This window comes from Schistocerca americana, chromosome 1 (genome assembly GCF_021461395.2).
Source record: "Schistocerca americana isolate TAMUIC-IGC-003095 chromosome 1, iqSchAmer2.1, whole genome shotgun sequence".
NCBI lineage: Eukaryota > Metazoa > Arthropoda > Insecta > Orthoptera > Acrididae > Schistocerca > Schistocerca americana.
Window position 1 is genome coordinate 589,171,721 of NC_060119.1, and position 20,892 is coordinate 589,192,612.

At 42.5% G+C, this 20,892-nt stretch overlaps 1 protein-coding gene across 1 annotated transcript in view; it reads right to left on the reverse strand.

Moving 5' to 3' along the window:
* LOC124579407 (choline O-acetyltransferase) overlaps positions 1–20,892 on the reverse strand; it is a 258,555-nt gene that overhangs the window by 49,285 nt on the left and 188,378 nt on the right. The window contains exons 6-7 of the mRNA XM_047131242.1: positions 9,761–9,993; positions 4,085–4,207 (exon numbers count right to left, since the gene is read on the reverse strand). Of these exons, the coding sequence (XP_046987198.1) occupies positions 4,085–4,207; positions 9,761–9,993 (356 nt within the window). The remainder of the gene's footprint in view (positions 1–4,084; positions 4,208–9,760; positions 9,994–20,892) is intronic.

Consider the following 20,892-nt stretch of genomic DNA (forward strand, 5'->3'; position numbering starts at 1 on the left):
ACACAGCTCAAGGCCTAAAAACAGTCATGCACTAATACGCTACGTCAAACACGCCGCCTCACAAAAAAAGTAAAGCACCCCGAGGGAAGGAAGAAACGAAATGAAACTTCGCAAGTTGGGCAGGAGTCAAATGGAGTCAAATTTGTAAAGAATTTGGCAGTATGATCTCACTTATGAGAATGACGTTGCATCCCCCACTGGCCTTGATAGACGCACTGACGTGATCGGGAATGGTGTCATAAAGGCGTCGTATCGTCTCCCGAGGCATCCTGGCGCGCTACTGGTGTTATCGGATGGTAGCGCAGATTTGAAGGGGTTACGATGTTCTTGGTGCACAGTACATCGATCCTTTGTTTGACCGGTATCTTGAAGACGAGTATCTCTGCTAATACCTTCCCACGATTTCCACCAAGGGATCATGTCACATCCGAAAACCCCACAGATCTGGATATTGCACGACTGACCAGCTAGCCAAATGGAGGACCAGCTTTTACACTTTCATATACCTATAAAAATGACCCACACTAGCACGCAGCATCGCCGTGTCCTCCACAGTGATCGTTCAATATCTAACATTGTCTACACCACTTATACAAGGTGATCAGCCAGAAAAGCATGTAAGAGTGTTGCAACATTGGTTGTGATGAGAAACAACCGTTAAGAAAAAAGATTCGATATGTTGCGCCAATTCCGAGTTCATTAGCATAGAAGTTAGCCAATCAGTCGTTGAGTGCACAAATTCAAGCGGCAGAGACAGTGTCACCAAACGTGTCCTTCGTTTGGTCTCATAACACCGAACAAGAGGGCGATTCAAAAATTGGACGTGGAGTACGGTAGTATGGATGAGAGCAACTGATACTAACTGTATCTGGCGGGCCGGTTGCATTTGCGCGCACATCGCCCTGACTGGCTAACTTCATAGCTAATTAACTCATAAACGGCACAACGTATCGAATTTTTTCTTCACAACTGATTCTCAGCTCACCCTATGCTGCAACACACACACAAGCTTTTCAGACTGTTTCTGACCACCCTGTATAGCCTAGCAGGCTTGGTAAATTGAACTTTCATACAAACCGATGGCATGAAGGCGTACAAAGTTACTTTGACATTCGATCCTGTCTTCAGGATGCTTCACTTTTTTGGTAGGCGACGTAGTTCACAAGCAATGCAATTAGTCTCGGTTATTTTGTGCCAAATAGATAAACCCGTAACCGCACTCAACACCGCAAGGAATACAATCATAAAGACTTGCATATCCGTATGGAATGTATGAGGAGAAATGATTCAGTGTAGCATGAGACTGGAGAATTGTAGTGATACACGTCGGATTTGGACAAAGTTTCCTCTTGGTGAAATGAATGGCAGCTCTGTTTGACGGTGGATAAATCGAAGATAATGCCTTTAACAAAAAAAAAAGAACTTGATAGAATCGGATAACAAGATTAGTGGTGAACATTTTGAGCACATGTAAACATTTAGGTGTAATAATAAGAAGTGATATGAAATGGGACAATCATGTAAAATCGATATTAGAGAAGGCGAAGGGAAAAGTTAGATCCACTGGAAGGATTCTGGGAAAATGCAATGCATCTGTAAGGGAAGTAGTACACTAGAAGCTAGTGTGGCCAATTCTAAATCTTGTTCCAGTGTTTGTACTCTTTATCAAGTAGTCTTGACAACAGACATCAAATGAATTCAGGGACGTGCTGCTAGAATCGCATTGCACATATGAAAATCTAATATAGATCTTCGGAGAATGAAGTGGGAATCCTTGCAGGAGAGACGACGTAATTTTCCTAACAGTTAGCTAAATTTAGCCGGCCGAAGTGGCCGAGCGGTTCTGGGCGCTGCAGTCTGGAACCGCGAGACCGCTACGGTCGCAGGTTCGAATCCTGCCTCGGGCATGGATGTGTATGATGTCCTTAGGTTAGTTAGGTTTAACTAGTTCTAAGTTCTAGGGGACTAATGACCTCTGAAGTTGAGTGCCATAGTGCTCAGAGCCATTTGAACCATTTTTTAGCTAAATTTAGAGAACTTGAATTAGAAGAAGACTAGGCGATCATTCTGCTGCCACATTCGAAATTTCTGCCATCTTCGTATTCGCACGGACCGTGTGATGCAATCGGCCCCAATGCGTATAGGAAACCTTTGATACCGTTGGGTATCGATCATTTCATTTATAAAAAATAAGAACATTATGTAAATCGATTTATATGTGAACAATAAATATTGGAACTGGAATTTTCATTCTATATGAATAGAATAATTTTGAAGCCAATTAACAAGAAAGATAACTACATAAATTTTATAAAAAATTTTATAAACATATTTTCACTACTTTTCTTTGTTTAAGTAAAAAATATGTGTATAGTTAATATATGGTTAATATACGGTAAAAACTTTCATTTACAGAAACGTAAATAATTAGATTCTTCGCCTTCAGTTGTAATCTCTCTAATTCGTCTCTCTGGGCAGGAAGAGATGGTGAAGAGTTAGACATAACTGTGCAGTCGTAGAGTGAAGTTAGAATTTCGTAACTCATATGAGCGGATGGAAATCATATTACTATGGAAGTTGAATGATTATTGTGAAACGGTTGTTAAGCTAAAAATGAATGAACTTTTAGTAATTAGTGGGTAAAGTCATCCAATGAACTATTACGATTTTGCGAAGTTTCCACATTTCTTTGTACACGAAAAACTTGAGATACCCATCATATCCAGTAGAAGACAACAGGAGCAACATAAAACCAGCTAAGTAGCAGATTCAAATATTTTCAGTGCGGGCGTATCTACTTTTAAAATTACGTAAACTAACATATATCAGTAATTTTATGTGTCATTAGAGGTTTAACCTTCATTAAAAGTGGCATGTTATAACCATGAGAACCATCTAAGAGAGATTTGAGTGCGAACAGAGGCGTATGGGAAGTCATTCGGACCTCAGACAATACTCTAATGGAATAAGACAGAATAACATATACGTAATTGATTCAAAAGTCATACAGCGTAACAGGTGTTTGCATATAGGTGTTAGAGTTATGAAAATGAACTGAATAGTCCAATAGCCCGCTGTAGCTGTGTTTATTTAAGTTGATAAGAGACTCACACAACCGGTTTCGCAACTTTTAAGTTGTATTTTCTGGTAGATATATATACTATGGCAATTGGTATAGTGAGTTGTTACGGGATGACGCAGACTAATAGGTGGCGTTGGTAGGCAAAGTTCTCAGTCTTCCTCAATTGATAAAAACCATCATCTATGATGAATGTCTAGTCTGCGTTAAAATCACGAACCGTCATCACTTTACAGATTAACATATGTTCCTGATAGCCAATGTCAAGCAACAGACGATGTCCGTCGTAAATGTTAACCTGGAAAATATTGGGTCCGGAAACCAATACACTTATGTGTGTTTGCCTCGAACAAAATAGTAATCGTAGCAGCTGACAACACAAGCTACGACGTATCTAGTATATTGTCGGAGAATGTGCAGTGGCTGCCGTCGGGGTACCAACTGGGTGACAGATTCAGCGTACGTCTGCAGGCGACTTCTTGGTTCTTACACAGAGAGGAATGCCGGCGTGAAACAGCAATGATCCGTCAAGGGTACATAAGATATTGTTATTCTTCATCGATAGCTCCAGTTCGCCGCACGAGACGTGGCGTGGTCCTAACATAACTAGCAGATGCAGCACAGAAATTCTACAGTTTCTTCTTTATAAATGACAAAGAACCAGCATTCGCTTTATTGTTACGCTTCCTCTGCTGTTTAAGCATAGCATCGTGTGTTAGGGAGCTCCACCAGAACGTCTAAAGCAAACTGAAGTTTACTCACTATGACATCAGACAATACATCCTGTGTGATGCATTCATTATGTTCTTAGTAATTAAAGAAAAAGTTTAAAAATGGAACTGTCTTTGTGTTTGGTGTGTGGAAGCTGGAAGGATATATTTTTAAGATGATTACAGAATAAAAAAGAAAGGATGAAGGTTATGGTTTGACATTGATAGAATACTTCACCAAATTTTAAAATTTATTTTATAGTCAATAACTTGAAGATATATAAAGTATTCTTACTTGAAGTACGCTAGTTGCAACGCTAGCTGAATATAGGCATCAGGGCTGACTTTGCTCGATTTAATGAATTCTTTCCCGTAGCCTGCATAGCGATAGACGTAGAAGTCTAAGTCCTCCACCAAGCTGAAAATAAAATTACACAATTAAATTACTTTTCCAGCTACAAGTGTTTTAAGGTTTTGTGTAATGTATGATTTAGCATATTAGTTGCTATGTAAGAGATGCTAATATGTTTTCAGGATGGGTGACTGTATTTTTTTAGTCAGTGGGCAGCTAGCATATAACTCTCTCAGATTATTTTCGGTATTGTACTTTTTTTTACTTATAACAGTGGATTTAGTAACACAACATTAAAGCTAGTTTCAGGGATTATATGTTTCTGTGAACTCGACTGAATAGCGAATTTTATGTATCATATGTTTCTATGTGAGTGAAAGTTAGATGGAGTAAATCAGATTTCAGTTAAAGACTTTAGCGATTGTACACAGTTATAAATATTTTAACAACTATCGTTATAGAATCTTCGATAATCTCATTGTTGTGCACAGCAGTCATGCAGACATACATAAATACCAAAAACAAGCAGTGGACGATACAGTTTGCAAGAAATGTTGCTGATGGATGCGTAGACGTACAAGAAAGGGCAAAAATGACTCCAGATAGAAATCATGTGTTTAATCACCAAAGTAGAGGAGCGTCGAAAATCAGTGGATGGTGAACAACACCTTCAATAAGAAATTCTTGCTTGCACCACCTTCATTTTGTTCTGTCATCCTTCTTTCACGGGCAGGGGAAACGGGGCAGGCTGGTAATTCTTCATCCACGGCATTTAAAGGAAAAAAACAGAACTAAACAATGGTTGCAAAACTTGAAAAGGTATAGACTAAAGATATACCTGTTTTTTAAGAATACAGATAATTATGATTTTGTGCTTAGTGAGTAGAAATGTCGCTCTAATCGCTGTTATTTGTGGTTACATCTTAGTGAGACAGTTTTCTTTGTGGCTTACACTTAAGCAGAATGGTACGGTTAAGTTACTTGCAGAAAGTGAAGATGGTCGAAAATTTCTTGATTTTATGTGAACATGCAGAGAATGGCGATTTTTAAAAGAAAAGCTGAGCGAGAAGAAAGAGCATGGTGTATGGAGCAGTGTTGGGTGGATTATCTAGTTTGGCTTTAAGATTGTTATCTGAAGAACGTAGACTGAAATAGTTGAGTGTGTATTGTGGGAAATAGTTCGTGGAGTCGGGGTGAAAGAAAAGGAACTGTGGTACAGCGTTGATTTTTATTTTGCTACAAGGCGTTTTAGTTAATGTCGTCATGGTAGATTGAACACGAGGTATCTTAAGTATAACTCTGATGATTATGGTGACTATGATAAGTGCGAGTAGAGAATAATGTCATATTGGTGTCATTTGCAGTAATGAGGAAGAGAGAGAGAGAGAGAGAGAGAGAGAGAGAGAGAGACAATGGCAGCAAGTTGCCTATTTCCTTCCAAAAGCACCAGCAGTGCCACAAATCTTAACTGGGGCATTTCCAAAAGCTCCCAAGGCACAACTTTACGAGACGTCATGGATGCGTCTTAAATGGACCCAAAGTATTAGCATAAGTCTGGTAATAAAGAACGGTTTGTAGCCATCTCTCCTCCCCCTGCCAGACAAATCCCAGTAAATCCACACTTCTTACATAACCACAATTTGAAGTCGATGAGAACACACAATGCGTAATTTCAAAAACCTCAGCTAGAGTTTGGTGATATTAGGATTAATGGGGAGGCATGCTGGATTTAGTAGATGTTGGGATGCTTGTAGTGGTCTGGTCTCCAGTGAGAATTAACAAGTTTAATTTTTGTTGTAAGTATAGTGTTTGAATTGAAGCTGAATACAGATTAGAGTGTGTGCTGTTCAAGGATTTGGAGAGATTTATCGAGCTTTTGCTTGCAGAAAATAGCAACAAAATTATTTCAGAGAAATAGTTTTTCCAATGAATGGTAGCTAAGATGTTTTTCGATAACAACTGATAACTAAAGCAATGTCACGTTGTACAAGCATCGATGCGAAACGCAAGTATACAACGGCCACGATCAGCGTTCAGATCAAGCGCTCTCCATCTGAACTGAACGACAAATTGCATGCAACATTTTTTTTACCATATCTACCTGACTTGCCGTCCATGTTTTCAAATTACGTCCAGTTCTCTCTTTTTTGTTTGTTTGTGGGTTTGTGGTGAACGGAACGGAAATCTGTAGATGTACACGAACAGACAAACAAATGATTACAATTTCAGAAAATTGGATGATTTATGGAAGAGCTTCGCAAATTAAACAAGCCAATAACGCGTTGGTCCACCTCCGGCCCTTATGCAAGCAATTATTCTGCTTGGCATTGGTTGACAGAGTTTTTGGATGTCATCCTGAGTGATGTCATGTCAAATTATGGCCAACTGACGCGTTTGATCGTCAAAACACCGAGCTGGTTGGAAGGTCTGCCCATAATACTACAAACCTTTTCAACTGAGGAGAGATCCGGCTACCTTGCTGGCCAAGGTAGGGGTTTGAAAAGCACGAAGATAAGCAGTAGAAACCCTCGTCGAGTGCGCGCGGGCATTACCTTGCTGAATTGAAGCCCAGCATGGCTTGCTATGAAGGACAACAAAACGGGCCGTAGAACATCGGCGATGCACCGCTGTGGTTGTGCTGTAAGGATACCGCGGGTGACAACCAAAGGAGTTCTGATATGAAAAGAAATGCCACTCTACTTGTCGGGCCATATGGAGGGCGACAGTCAGTTTGGTATCCCACCACTGTCTGGGGCATTTTCAGACACGTCTTCCCTGGTCATCGGGACTCAGTTCGAAGTGGGACTCATCATTGAAGACAATTCTATTTCAGTCAACTGATTCCATGCCAGAGACGTATCTCCAGACGCCCGGGACAGAAGTGGCTCACAAATCTAGCTGTCGCCTTCAATTAGATCCGACGACCAGGAGTGATGAGATGGAGCGCCATTTCTGTTCATGGCAGAACCCCTTTGGTTATCATCCGTGCCTGCCTTACAGCACAGTGATACGTCGACGATATGCTATGCGCTGTTTCGTTGCTCTTCATGACAAAGTAACGTGGGCCTTGTAGTGGGACGCGAAATTGAAGCGTCACCCATCCACCAGTGTCAGCCCAGTTTGCAGGTGAATATAAGTTTAATTTAGTTTTGTTTATGTATTTTTTTTGTAATATTTGTAATGGGTGTGAATTGTCTAAAGTTTTTGTATTTATTTTTTATGTTTCATGTACGGAGATGGCGGCGCAACGAATGGAGACAGCATCTTCGCTGCCGGGACCAGAGAGAAAATTGCTGGCCACTATACGTCGCGGGTCGACAGCCAAAGAGCAACAGAAGATTCTGAAACCGATTTGTTGCGTCGTGCTTCTAAAAATTGAAAAGGAATAATTTGTAATGTTTTGTACAACAATGACGTCATAGAGAGTTTAATCTTATTGAAAATGTTAGTCCTATCTTGTCAAGGCTCAGGTTCACGTCTATATGTAGGAAGATAATAAACTAGTGTATACTACAAAAGTTTAAATACGTGTTCCGAGAATTTATTTATGAAGAATTATGTTAAGTAATTTATTTGACAAGATTATTAATTTTTGACAGCGTTCATCGCGAGTGTGATTCTTGAAAGTTTATTCAATGTGGTTCTAATATTTGTTAAATCAGATAACTTGCATTAATATAACTTCTGAGAAGAAACAAACGACATCTAAATTGAAAAAAGTTTGGGCAAACCAATAGGACTGAGTGACGAAATTCTGCGCATACGACTCAAATGATGATGTTTTACAGTTTCGTTCAAGAACCATTCTGAGACAATTTAAAAAGAATTTAAATAATTTTGAAGTGTGTTGTAACTGACGTAGGTGACGAAGTCTGCACATGGTCATATATCAAAAGAAAACCATTCATACAAAACTATACGTCGTTACACTACAGCCTGCATTTCAGCAAGATAATGCGCGCTCGCACAAGATGAGAGTTTCTACTGCTCGTCTTCGTGTTTGTCGCCCTCCGTGGCAAGACAGCCTGCGCTTATGTTCCAGCGAGACAATGCCTGCTTGCATACGGAGAGAGTTTGTGCCGCTTGTCTTCGTGCTCGTAAGCCCTACCTTGGCCAGCAAAGTGGCCAAATTATTTCCCAATTGAGGACGAATATTGTGGGTACCGTCCTGCAACCAGCAAGAGATTTTGACGATCCAACGCGCCAGATGGGCAGAATTTGACACGATATCCCGCAGGACGACATAAAAAAACTCTATGAATCATTGTGAAGGCGAATAACTACTTGCGTAAGGGAAAGAGGTGCACGAATGCGTTATTGGTTCGCTCAATTTGCGAAGCTCTTTCTTTTGAACACATACTCCAATTTTTCTGAAATTGTGATCTATTGTTTGTCCATATGTACACGATATTTACAGAGTCCCGTCCCATTCGGCTAATTCTTTCATAGTACATGATTTTTCTTTTTGTCTTAGCGTGCACATTCACCGATCGACGTCTGTTGGCGCCCTTTTTCCTGTCGGCACCCTGGGCCTAACCGTACACGAGAATGTTGATCAGTAGATGGATAGGTAGAGCAAGTAATGAAGAAGAGCTGCATCTAATCTAATTTTCCAACAAACAGCTCAGTTCATACATACAATACCAGAAACAAAAATGATCTGCACAAGGACTTAAAAGCACTTACTTTAGTCCAAAAAGGGGTCCACTACTCAGGAACACTGATCTTCAATAATTTGCCAGCAAATATAAAAAATTTAGTTACAAATAAAGATCAGTTTAAAAGGAGCCTGAAAGACTTACTAGTGGCCAACTTCTTCTACTCCATTGACGAATTTTTTAATAAAAACAAATGATGTATTGTATATATTCATACTATTAATATTGTTATTTCGGCTTAAAAAAAATTGACGTGTTCCACATCCACGAGGATCTCCTCAGCACGGATCTATGGAACGAAAAACTATTCTAATCTAATATAATCTAATCTAATTTGGGAGACAAGTACATTATAGTACAACTAGATGAAACGAAGGGGTATGACACATGCTGAGCCAATAACTAAATGAGGGAAGTATAAGGGTAAAAATTATGGAGGGATACCACAGCTTGATTACAGTCAGCGCTACGTTGTAACTACTGTGATCTTCAGTCCGAAGAATACTTTCACGCAAATCTCCGAGATACGCTACCATGTGAAGGTACTTCACGAAATTGTGCCAGCTGTCGTGGCTGTTGCCATTCAAGATAAAATCTGCAAAGTTGTTAGGCCATGTCAGTTTATTCATACACAATCGACCTTTCGATTCATTCGCTTGTATCTTATTCAGGATCTTCTGGTGACTCCAGTAAGTTTTTGAGCCAGCCGGGAACACTAGAAGATGCTGAGGAAGCAGTTCCCCTAACCGGAGACACCAGAAGATCCTTAACAGGATCCGAGCAGAGGAGTCGAAACGTCGATAGTGTAAGAAGAAATTGAAGAGAAACATGACACGGCCTGACAACCTTGAAGATTTTACCTCAAATGGCAACGTCCGTCTCGTATCATCGGTCGCGCAAAGGCACGGGAGTGGAGCGGTGCGCGTCGCAGACGGCTGTCGGCGGGCGCTCGGCCACTCACCCGTCGAGGTGCTGCGCGGCGCGCTGGAGCGCCTCCCTGAGGGCGGCGTCGGGGCGCCACAGCAGGCGGCGCGGGGGCGGCAGGTGGGGCGGCGCGCACGGCGGCTCGGAGGGCGCGGGCGGCAGGTCGGCGCAGCCCGCCAGCGCCTGCTCCATCAGCTGCACCACCGCCACGCCCTCCGCCGGAGAGTGCTCGTAGCACAGCCCGCACACGCCGTCGCTCGACACCACCACCTGCGGCGAGTGAAGCGCACGGACCCTGACCTCGCCAACGCTCTACATCCACATGATCACTCTGCAATTCACAACTAACTGTCTGACAGAGGGTTCATCGAACCAACTTCGAGCAGTTTCTCTGTCTTTCCGCTCGGGGAAAGCAAATCTTTCGGTACTAACTCTGACTGTATTGAAACGTAGGTGGGGATAAAAAAAAAAAGGAGATTGCATTCTGATGAGGAAGGTGTTGATTGAAATTTCATGAGAGGGTCCTGCCGCAACGAAAAACGCCTTTGTTTTAATGACTGCCACTCCAATTCGGATATCGTATCCGTACCACTATCTCTCCTATTTCGCGATAATATAAAACGAGCTGTACTTCTTTGAACTTTTCGGCGATTTCCTCCGTCTGTCCTAACTGATGCAGATCTTATTCAGGTTCTTATGGTGTCCCCATTTAGTCTTTTATCCAGCCGGGAACACAAAAAGATGCTGAGGAAGCAGTTCACCTAACCGGAGACACCAGAAGATCCTTAACTGCGCAGTATTGCTCCAGAGGAGGGACAATCGTAGCATAACCATTCTCTTTAGAAAAAAAAAAAAAAAAAAAAAAAAAAAAAAAAAAAAAAAAAAAATGTGTGTGTGAAATCTTATGGGACTTAACTGCTAAGGTCATCAGTCCCAAAGCTTACACACTACTTAACCTAAATTGTTCTAAGGACAAACACACACACCCATGACCGAGGGAGGACTCCAACCTCCGCCGGGACCAGCCGAACAGTCCATGACTGCAGCGCCTAAGACCGCTCGGCTAATTCCGCGCGGCCAGTCTCTTTAGTAGCCCTGTTGAATTTTCTGTGCTTTCTGACAATAAATCGAAGACTTTTACTCCTTTCCCCACAACAGTAACTAACTGCTCGATCCAATTGAAGTTACTCGTAATTGTAATCCCTAAGATTTTTGTTTAATTGACAGCCTTGAGAACTGCGTGAATTAACGTGTAACGGAAATTTATCTGGATTCCGTTTAGCATTCATGTGGATCACTTCACACTCTTCATTATTCAGAGTCAAATGCCACTTTTTGCACCATACAGATATCTTGTCTAAATTACACTGAGGAGCCGAAGATACTGGAACACCTGCCTAATCTCGTGTAGGGCCAGTGCGAGCATTCAGAAGTGCCGCAACATGACGTGGCATGGAATTGATTGGTTCAAATGGCTCTGAGCACTATGGGACTCAACTGCTGAGGTCATTAGTCCCCTAGAACTTACAACTAGTTAAACCTAACTAACCTAAGGACATCACAAACATCCATGCCCGAGGCAGGATGCGAACCTGCGACCGTAGCGGTCTTGCGGTTCCAGACTGCAGCGCCTTTAACCGCACGGCCACTTCGGCCGGCCTGGAATTGATTAATGTCTGAAATAGTGCTGCAGGGAATTAACACCATGAGTCCGAAAGGGCTGCCCATAAATCCGAAGGAGTATGAACGGTGGAGATCATTTCTGAACAGTACGTTGCAAGGGATCCCAGATATGCTCAATAATGTTTATGTCTAAGAAGTTTGGTGGCCAACGGAAGCGTTTAATCTCAGAAAAGTGTTCCTGGAGTCACTCTGTAGCAATTCTGGACACGTAGGGTGCCGCATTGTCCCGCTGGAGTTGCCCAAGTCCTTCGGAATGCACAATGTACATGAATGGATGCAGGTGATCAGACAGGATGCTTGCGTAAGTGTCACCTGTGAGAGTCGTATCTATACATATCAGGGGCCCCTTATAACTCCAACTGCACACGTCCCACACCATTACAGAGCCTCTGCTAGCTTGAACATTCCCCTGCTGACATGCAGGGTCCATATATTCAGGAGGTTGTCTCCATACCGGTACACGTCCATCTGCTAGATACAATTTGAAACGAGACTCGTCTGATCAGGCAACATGTTTTCAGTCGTCAACAGTCCAATATCGGTGTTGACCGCTCAGGTGAGGCATAGAGCTTTGTGTTGTGTAGTCATCAAGAGTACAAAAATGAGCCTTCGGCTCCGAAAGCCCATATTGATGATGTTTCGTTGAATGGTTTGCACGCTAAGATTTGTTGATGGCCCAACATTGAAATCTGCAGCAGTTTGTGGGAAGGTTGCACTTCTGTCCCTTTGAACGATTCTCTTCAGTCGTCATTGGTCTTGTTCTTGCAGGATCTTTTTCCCGCTGCAGCGATGTCGGAGTTTTGATGTTTTGCGGGATTCCTAATATTCACGGTACCAGTACACTTGTGAAATGGTCGTACGGGAAAATCCCCACTTCATCATTACCATGAAGACACTGTGTCCCATCGCTCGTGCGCCAACTACAATACCACGTTCAAACGCACTTAAATCTCGATATCTCGCCATTATAACCTAACTAACTGCGGTGGAGACTTGTTGTGTTATATAGGTGTTACCGACCGCAGCGGCGTATTCTGCCTATTTACATATCTCTGTATTTGAATATGCATGGCTGTACCAGTTTCTTTGGCGCTTCAGTGTATTTTGCAATTGGTTTAGATCAACTGACGATTTTACAAGACAGTAGATGACAGCGTCAGTAGTAGGGCAAAGCCGCTGTCACCCCACTCTGCGATCATGCCAGATTTATTCAAGATGGTGGATCCAAGATGGTGATGATGGATATGGCAACTTCACAATGATGTCATCATGGGAAGCTCAAATTTTGGAGGGAAAATAGGTCAACTGGGCTACCTCCACTAACTAACCCCCTGCCCCTTCCCTCCCCCAGATAATGGCGGGAATTTCAAATTTTGGCAGAAAAAAGATCACTTGGGCTACCTACACTAACCTAAGAAAATGGTAGGAAAAAAGGTCACTTGGGCTACCTCCACTAACCTAAGTTACCTGATTGCCACTTCTTCCTTGGAATTGGCAGGGAACAGACTCTGCCTGTGCTGTGCTGCTGGATGGATGGATAGAAGTCTTTATTTTGCATGCAGTGTTTATTGAAACAATTGGAGGCAGTAGCTCCATCCAGTGTGTCCACCATGAGGTCTGGAGTCCAACTAACCTAGTACACAGTACTGCCACCAGAGGAAGCTTTCTTCCCATGGCGGTCTGCAGGAAAAATGGTGGCAAAAGGACTCAGCCTGTTCTGGGCTGCTGGAGAGAGGAAGGACAGTACTTTATTTGTTTTGGAACAATTTATTTAGCGATTGATTTCATGTAGTTTATTTATCACACTGATACAAAACACTCACTCTGATGTTCTTGGGGTCACAATACGCAGCTTACAGACCTGCAAACTACTAGTAAGTCACGGAAATAATGCAGTACACTGATGTGCAGACATGAAAACAACTCGTAAATAGTCAAAATAATGCATGTGAAAGGCTCTGCAGACACTCTCACTAATTCTAAACTGTCCAAATAATGCATAGCACCGCCTACAGACCTGTTCACAAAATAATGCAACAGAGATGTCCACTACGAATGATATTGTCAAAATAATGTATGTATAACGCTCTGCCAACATGCTCACAACGCTTAAACAGCCAAAAATAATGTAGTGCACCAACACTCAATGCACATAAAAAACACTTTCAAACTATCATCAACTGCAAACATATCAGAGGCTCCAACACGTGTACACGCTGACACTGCCACGATCAACTGCTGGACAGACGAACGCAGGGGCATGAGCAGTTGCTCTCAGGCTGCTGTTGCCTACAGCCAGCAAATGAAAGTCGCCTCTATTTTCGGGTATACAGTTAGAATTCTTCAAGTGTTGTATGATGTCACATGTCCTTGTAAATAAGAGCAAAGTCACCCTCTGGATGCGCAAGTGTTTACCATTGCTGGCGTGATGCCTCTCTACCTGCAGTCCAGTGAAGACCTAATTGCTGAGCGACTCACCCTCGCAGATGCAGCTAAATAAGAGCCAAGTCCACTTCTCAGCAATTGTAATGTGTCCCGGTAATAGTTAATGGTCACTTTTGTAGGAGTTTTTGTGATGTCTCAGCTTGTCTGCATGGAAATTCTTGTTCTAACAGAACCTGTTCACGAAAATAGCCCAGAATAACGCCGAATTCATTCCTCCTGATGGTCGTGACGTGGCACCCCGCCCATCAAATGTTACCCTCCCTGGAAATCGTTAAGTCCTGCTTTCAACAAACATCTCCGAAATGCAAACGTTCTCATCGCTATATAGAGCTCCTATGTCCTGGCAGAAAGGATGTCTTACGAATGAATGGCGCATTATGATCAGCTCTTACTGAATTTACCTGCCAAATTACTGATGCTACTGATGTGGAACCAATGTCCGCCTTTTTCTTTCTGCGGACAAGACATTCAGCGGCAAAACTATTTTGTACAGATCGCCATATTGCACTGACAGTTAAACCCTGCAAAAGTGGCCAAAAGATGGTCAAATATGGGAAGACTCTTGCTCAATTACACTGCTCTGCCACTCAGGATGGAAGCTTGAATATCAGAGCGTGAAACTGATCTCCCCATGTTGATGTAGTAAACATACAATTCGTATCCAGTGTCATAAAAAATCGCCCCTTTTGCATCATACATATAACTATCGAGCATAAAAAAATGGTTCAAATGGTTCTGAGCACTATGGGACTTAACATCTGTGGTCATCAGTCCCTAGAACTTAGAACTACTTAAACCTAACTAACCTAAGGACATCACACACATCCATGCCCGAGGCAGGATTCGAACCTGCGACCGTAGCAGTCGCGTGGTTCCGGACTGCGTGCCTAGAACCGCTAGACCACCGCAGCCGGCTATCGAGCATCAGACACTCATACAATACCGCGAAGACAACAGCATAAGCATGTGCACCTTAGGTATACTCCTTGTAGCACTAGATATATTCCCACAAGGTCAGGTCGCTATGCATGGCCACAAGTCATCCACTCCTAATGCATGACCAGAGCGCCCTCAGCGGACCGAAGTCATTCTCCAAACTGTTGTACAAAGTCGGGCTCGTTGCCCCTTGGCACAAAGGCGTTACTGTTTCTGGCCCTGACTTTCTTGCTTGCTTTCTACACCCCGCTCCAGACTCTGGGATTACAAGAACACATGTGTTTTCACATTGTTTGCCAGAACATCATACCATTTACACGATACTTATCGATATCAAGCACACAGCAATATTGCTTGCATAGCAGTAGTATCGCTCACACAGTATAATTCCGAAGATAGAGAGTGGAGGTTATATCTCTAGAAACCTGAAACTTCAGTGAGGTGTAGCATGCTGTAAACCACTGGGTAACTAGAAACTTATCTTGTCTGTGAAGGCCTTTAAGTCTGAACTCGAAAAAAATGGACGAAACTCACATTTCCACTCATGAATACCGATATGGGTGATTCCAGGTCACCCCCATAATTTACAAAGTCAGCAAAGGTTTGCAAAATCAGACATAAGGTCTAATAGAATAGCAGCAATCAGTGATTTTACAATGTTTCTTATAATCCATCTTGATTTCAAAATTTTTATTCATATGACCGGTTTCGGTTCATCTAGAACCATCTTCAGATCTGATATTTTGGTTACTCCTGTAACTTATAATCCGTCTTGATTGCAAAATTTTTATTCATATGACTGGTTTCGGTTCATCTAGAACCATCTTCAGATCTGATATTTCGGTCACTCCTTGTCACCTAAGGTGTTTCTCATGTCTAGAGAACCAGCAAACGTGTCTTCCACCTGTCTTTCACCAGCTAGATGCACACATCACAATCGATGTTCTCTCAACTAAATAAAGGAGCGAAATGTACAGAATCAGTCAATTGGACAATTTACATGGGAGGGAATAAAGGCCCAGTGCATACATTCGTCCATTGCAATTGTCTTACAAACTGCTATATGTTAAAAAAAAACATGGTAGCAATGACCATTCCACCATCACAAGCAGTCTTGGTTCTACAGGTACAGACAAGTATCCATGTTAAAAGCTATACTGGCCCTATAGATCGAGGTATGAAGTGGTTCTTCCAGACAAATACTGCAACAATGAATATAAACGGTGATCACCGGAGTGTATATTATCAGACCAACAGTGCAGTTACAAGCCGCCGGTGGTGCAACCTCGAAAAAAAATTACCGAATTTAGAAAGTGATTTTGCTAAGGAATATGGTATGAAACTGGTATTTGCAACTCCCGCATGCAACTGCTAGATAATTCTCCAGTATTTGTAATGCTGTCTGTCTTGATGCCATGTCAGAGGTTCTGCAATATATCCACTGGGTTATAGGTGAAGATTGATTTAGAAGGATCAAAAACAGTGTTTGGAGTGCTGATTGAGGTTGTAAGAAATGTACACAGGATTTTCAGATCTCTGCTGTTACGCTATCCGCTAGAAATGCTATCTAGGATTTGCAATTATGTCTTTCCATTCAACCACACACCTGCATATGATCCTATGGAGAAGTCCTTTAATGGTTACAGCCACTAGTGGATCATATTTCTGGCACTCTCATATCTCGAAACGAGTCACCTTTCTCGAAACTATCTGCTACAGTAAAACTCCAACATGGTTTTAGGTAGTCCCTATGCATCTTGCAACTGCCCCTCAGTCTGTGCACTACCATTCCTGCAGCTCTGCCCATGTGATTGTTCCAATTTAGCTCAGAACTGACTAGAAGTCGGAGAAAGCTATATGTACCACCTTCTGCAACCCGTGTAGAAACAGGCTAAGCTGAGTTAGTGCGACAGGACTATGTTTGACCATTTGCTGGAAACAGGAACATTTTTATGTTGCTCCATCAACTGCGCACAATGTGTAAGGTCAGCTCCAAACGAAGCCCACTCCTGCAACACGAGGTAGTATAAAAGACAGAATGGGAACAAGGAAGGATGAGGATTTTTCTACTGCTTTGTGGTACTTCTCCAAACTACACACAGATACTGCAGTCAGAAGTACATTTGAGTCCCTCAGGGCCAATTAACCTCTATCGCTCCAACATGCTATCATCGTTATTCTGTGCCATCCATCAGCGAAAAATTATGAACTATGAAAGCTCCACTAACTTCATGTGATAGAGAACTCAATAAGATTTTTACTGCATCTCTCTCCTCTCACATATTGGAAATAAATACAGCATGCATGGTGGCACTGAGCAGATATGACGATCCTATTAAATATTCAGGTATTGATCCACAGCACAGACCAGTTTAAAGTTTCATCATCTATACTGTAGGAGGATGACCGTATCCCACAGACTATACTGTAAGTCTCAAGAGATGCTCTCTGTGACCTTGTGCTGTTGTTTGAAACATTGTTTTTTTTTCTACTGTAATGAGCTTTGTACACTCCCATACATTTTGTTTTTCCACCATGACCTTGAGGTGAGTCTCAGATTATAAACTGACATTAACATATTGTGATCCATTGCCTCCTGCAGAAAACTAGGTGTCACATGCTGTAAATCGTGTTGTTACTGTTGCTACCATAGCACACCACACACACTGGATGATTTTAAATAAAAGACAATTGGAACATAAGGAGACTGGAAGAATTTGGCGGCATTGTGGAGCGTTTCCAAACTGCAGCCAGAAGGTGAATGACGACCTCTACACTTAAACTCATCTGTCATTTGGCAGAATAGCTGATGGCTTTGCATTCTGTTTCGAGTAATTCATCACACATGAGATGGAAGTCCTCTTTATGTCTGTGTCTGTCTTTCAGACGGCTCCCAGGACCAGGTCCTCCTGCTGGTGGACCCAACTTCGAACATAGAACACATCTTTAGACATAAAGTGTGGTTATTCCACCTGTGAGCCCTATCCCAGATGTGACGTGTGGTGGATCTACCACTGAACATCGGTCTGGATATATAGTGCACAGCAGATCCACACATCCATGACACATGCACAGACATATAGGGGACTTCCATCTCATGTGTGATGAAACATGACACATTCCTTTAAATGAACAGAGATTTATGCAATGTACTCCATTCCCCTGTCACATCTTGGGTATAAAATCAAGACATCCATTTCATAACTAAGGTGAATCTAAGTTAGCGATAGGTATTTGTGAGATACTGCAATACCCCACGTATACATCTGCTTGACAGATGTGCTGTTTACAGAGTTAGTGGTGGCATGATGTGTAATTACACATGTTGGATGCCACTGCTGTATGTTTATCTGTTTCCTTGTAAGAGGTACTCTCCATTACTAAAGATCATTTTATATAGGACTGATTTGGGCATAGTATAATTTCTGTACCGTGATCGGATGTGAGCAGTCGAAGCTATACGTCTCTAGAAAGCTATATTGCAGATGTATCACAAGCATGCCAGAGCGAGTGTTTTGTATCAATGTAATAAATGAACTACATGAAATCCATCGCTACATAAATTGTTCCAAAATAAATAAGGTAAAGTCCTTCCTCTCTCCAGCAGCCCAGAACAGGCTAAGTCCTTTTACCGCCATTTTTCCCACAGATCGCCATGGGATGAAACTGCTCTCTGGTGGCAGTACTGTGTACTAAGTCAGTTGGACTCCAGACCTCAAGGTGGACACACTGGATGGAGCTACTGCCTCCAATTAATAAACACTGCATGCCAAATAAAGACTTATGTCCATCCATCCAGCAACCCAGCATGGGCTAAGTCCATTCCCTGCCAATTCCAAGGAAGAGGTGGCAGTCAGGTGACTTAGGTTAGTGGAGGTAGCCCAAGTGACCTTTTTTCCTACCATTTTCTTAGGTTAGTGTAGGTAACCCAAGTGATCTTTTTTCCGCCAAAATTTGAACTTCCCACCATTTTCTGGGGGAGGAGAGGGGGTTAGGTTAGTGGAGGTAGCCCAAGTGACGTTTTTTACCGCCAAAATTTGAACTTCCCACCATGATGTCATTGTGACATTGCCACATCTATCGCCGCCATCTTGGATCCGCCATCTTGAATAAATTCGGCAACACTGCAGAGTGGGGTAATGGCGGCTTTGCCCTACTACTAGCATCATCTATAGGCAATCCAAGTGGGCTGCTCAGATTGTCTCCTAAATCATTTACACAGATTGGGAACAGCAGAGGGCCTATAACATTTCCTTGGTGGAGACTTCTGTTTTACTCTATGGCTTTCCCTAATTACTACAATATTATTCAGCACATATCACTTAGCTACTACCATCTGTTTCACTTGTGTCTATTTAGTCATCATCATATCGTTTGTTTTTTTTTTTTTTCATTTAAACATTGATCTCGAACATGGAGTATAGAAACATGTAAATGAATGTAAGCTACATGAATATGGGCACAAACCCGAAATCTGTCGTGTGTTAAATAAAATCAGCTTCTACTGTGACTGGTAGCAGTTATTATTCTACATCCTACAGTCTGTTACAGATCCTTTACTGGTCACGATATATTTAAATGAGCTAATGGATAAAGTCTGGTTACCCACCAGGCTTTTCAGAAATGATATTGTTGCGTATAAAGAAGTGGCAACGCTAGGAAACTGCAACCTAGCTGCAGAGAATTGACAGTTGATGCTGGGAATGGCAGTTGACTGTCGAAATAACAAAATGTAATATACTGGTCGCAAATATCCTTTATTGTTTTATTACACGATCGTCGGGGAGTGTGTGCACTGAACAGTTTGAAGTGGAACGACCTCTTGTAACTAATTATGGTACAGGCACATGCCACACTATCATCAGAAAGTGTAGTCTTTTCACAAAGGAATGAGCTTACAAAATCCTCATTTGAGATACAGGGGTGATTCTTCCTCAATGTTGGACTCTTAGCACTTAGAAACAGAAAAAGTACAAAGAAGAAGAACGCGTTTAGTGGCAGACACTTTCAACAAGCGCGAAGGCGTCACCGAAGTGCTACAAATATGAATTTAATACTAATAAGAATGAAATATAAAATACGCAGTCACATTAATGTGACTACCACCTACATTCGACTTCATCGTGCAATAACCACTCACAAACGGCAGGTGGCACCACTAGCAGTGGAGGGTATGTGAAGCGTGGTGGAGGAAGCTGGAAAACAGTGCAGTCGTTGTCATAACGGAGTGATTTATCTGACGTCCTATTGGCTTTCGGGCCAATGGAGAAAGTATTTCCGAAACGGCTAAGTTTGTAAGCAGTTTGAGTGTCGCCGTGGTTGAAGTATACAAGTACAAGGAAAAATGATGCTATCCAAAACCAGCGCCGAGGCAACTGCGATACACCACCGGCTATAGATGACAAGAGTGGATGACAACTGCGGAGATGTGTACTGACGAACAGAGGTGCAGCTGTTGAGCAACTGAACCAAGGGGCTAGCAAAAATGGCTCCTCAACGACCATTCAGGGAACGTGGCTGTGTATGGGCCTCTGTGGCAGTCGTCTGGTTCATGCACCTATGCTGATTGCTGTTCATTAGCGAAGGCTGGAATTTTCGCGCTAATACCAAAACTGGACATCCACTGAATGGCGACAGGTGGCCTTTTCAAACGAATCAGGTTTATATGCTTCCTCGGGCAGAAGGCCGTTGGCTCGTATGTCAAGAAATATCTGGAAGCACAGTTGCCAGGCAGGAGGAGAGAACGTTATAGTCTGAGGAATGTGTTCATGACATTCCCTGGATGATCTCGTCATTCAGGACGGCAGTGTGGATCAATACAGGTGTGCTTCTACCTTTCGCGATTATGTCCACAACAAAACGCAAGATTGTTTTTTTCTCTGCACGATGGCATCTACCGGCAGGGCGACGCAACTTGTCACACAGCTCAGAGTGTACATCTGTGGTTCGAAGAGCTCCCGTGTTAGTTTATCGTACTCGTCTGGCCACCAAACTCGCCGGATTTAATTCCATTCGAGGATGTGAGAGACCTTCTCGACTGGGCTGCTCACGCCATGGATCGTCAGCTGCGTACCTAGCACAGGTGGTCGCGGCACTGGAGTAGGG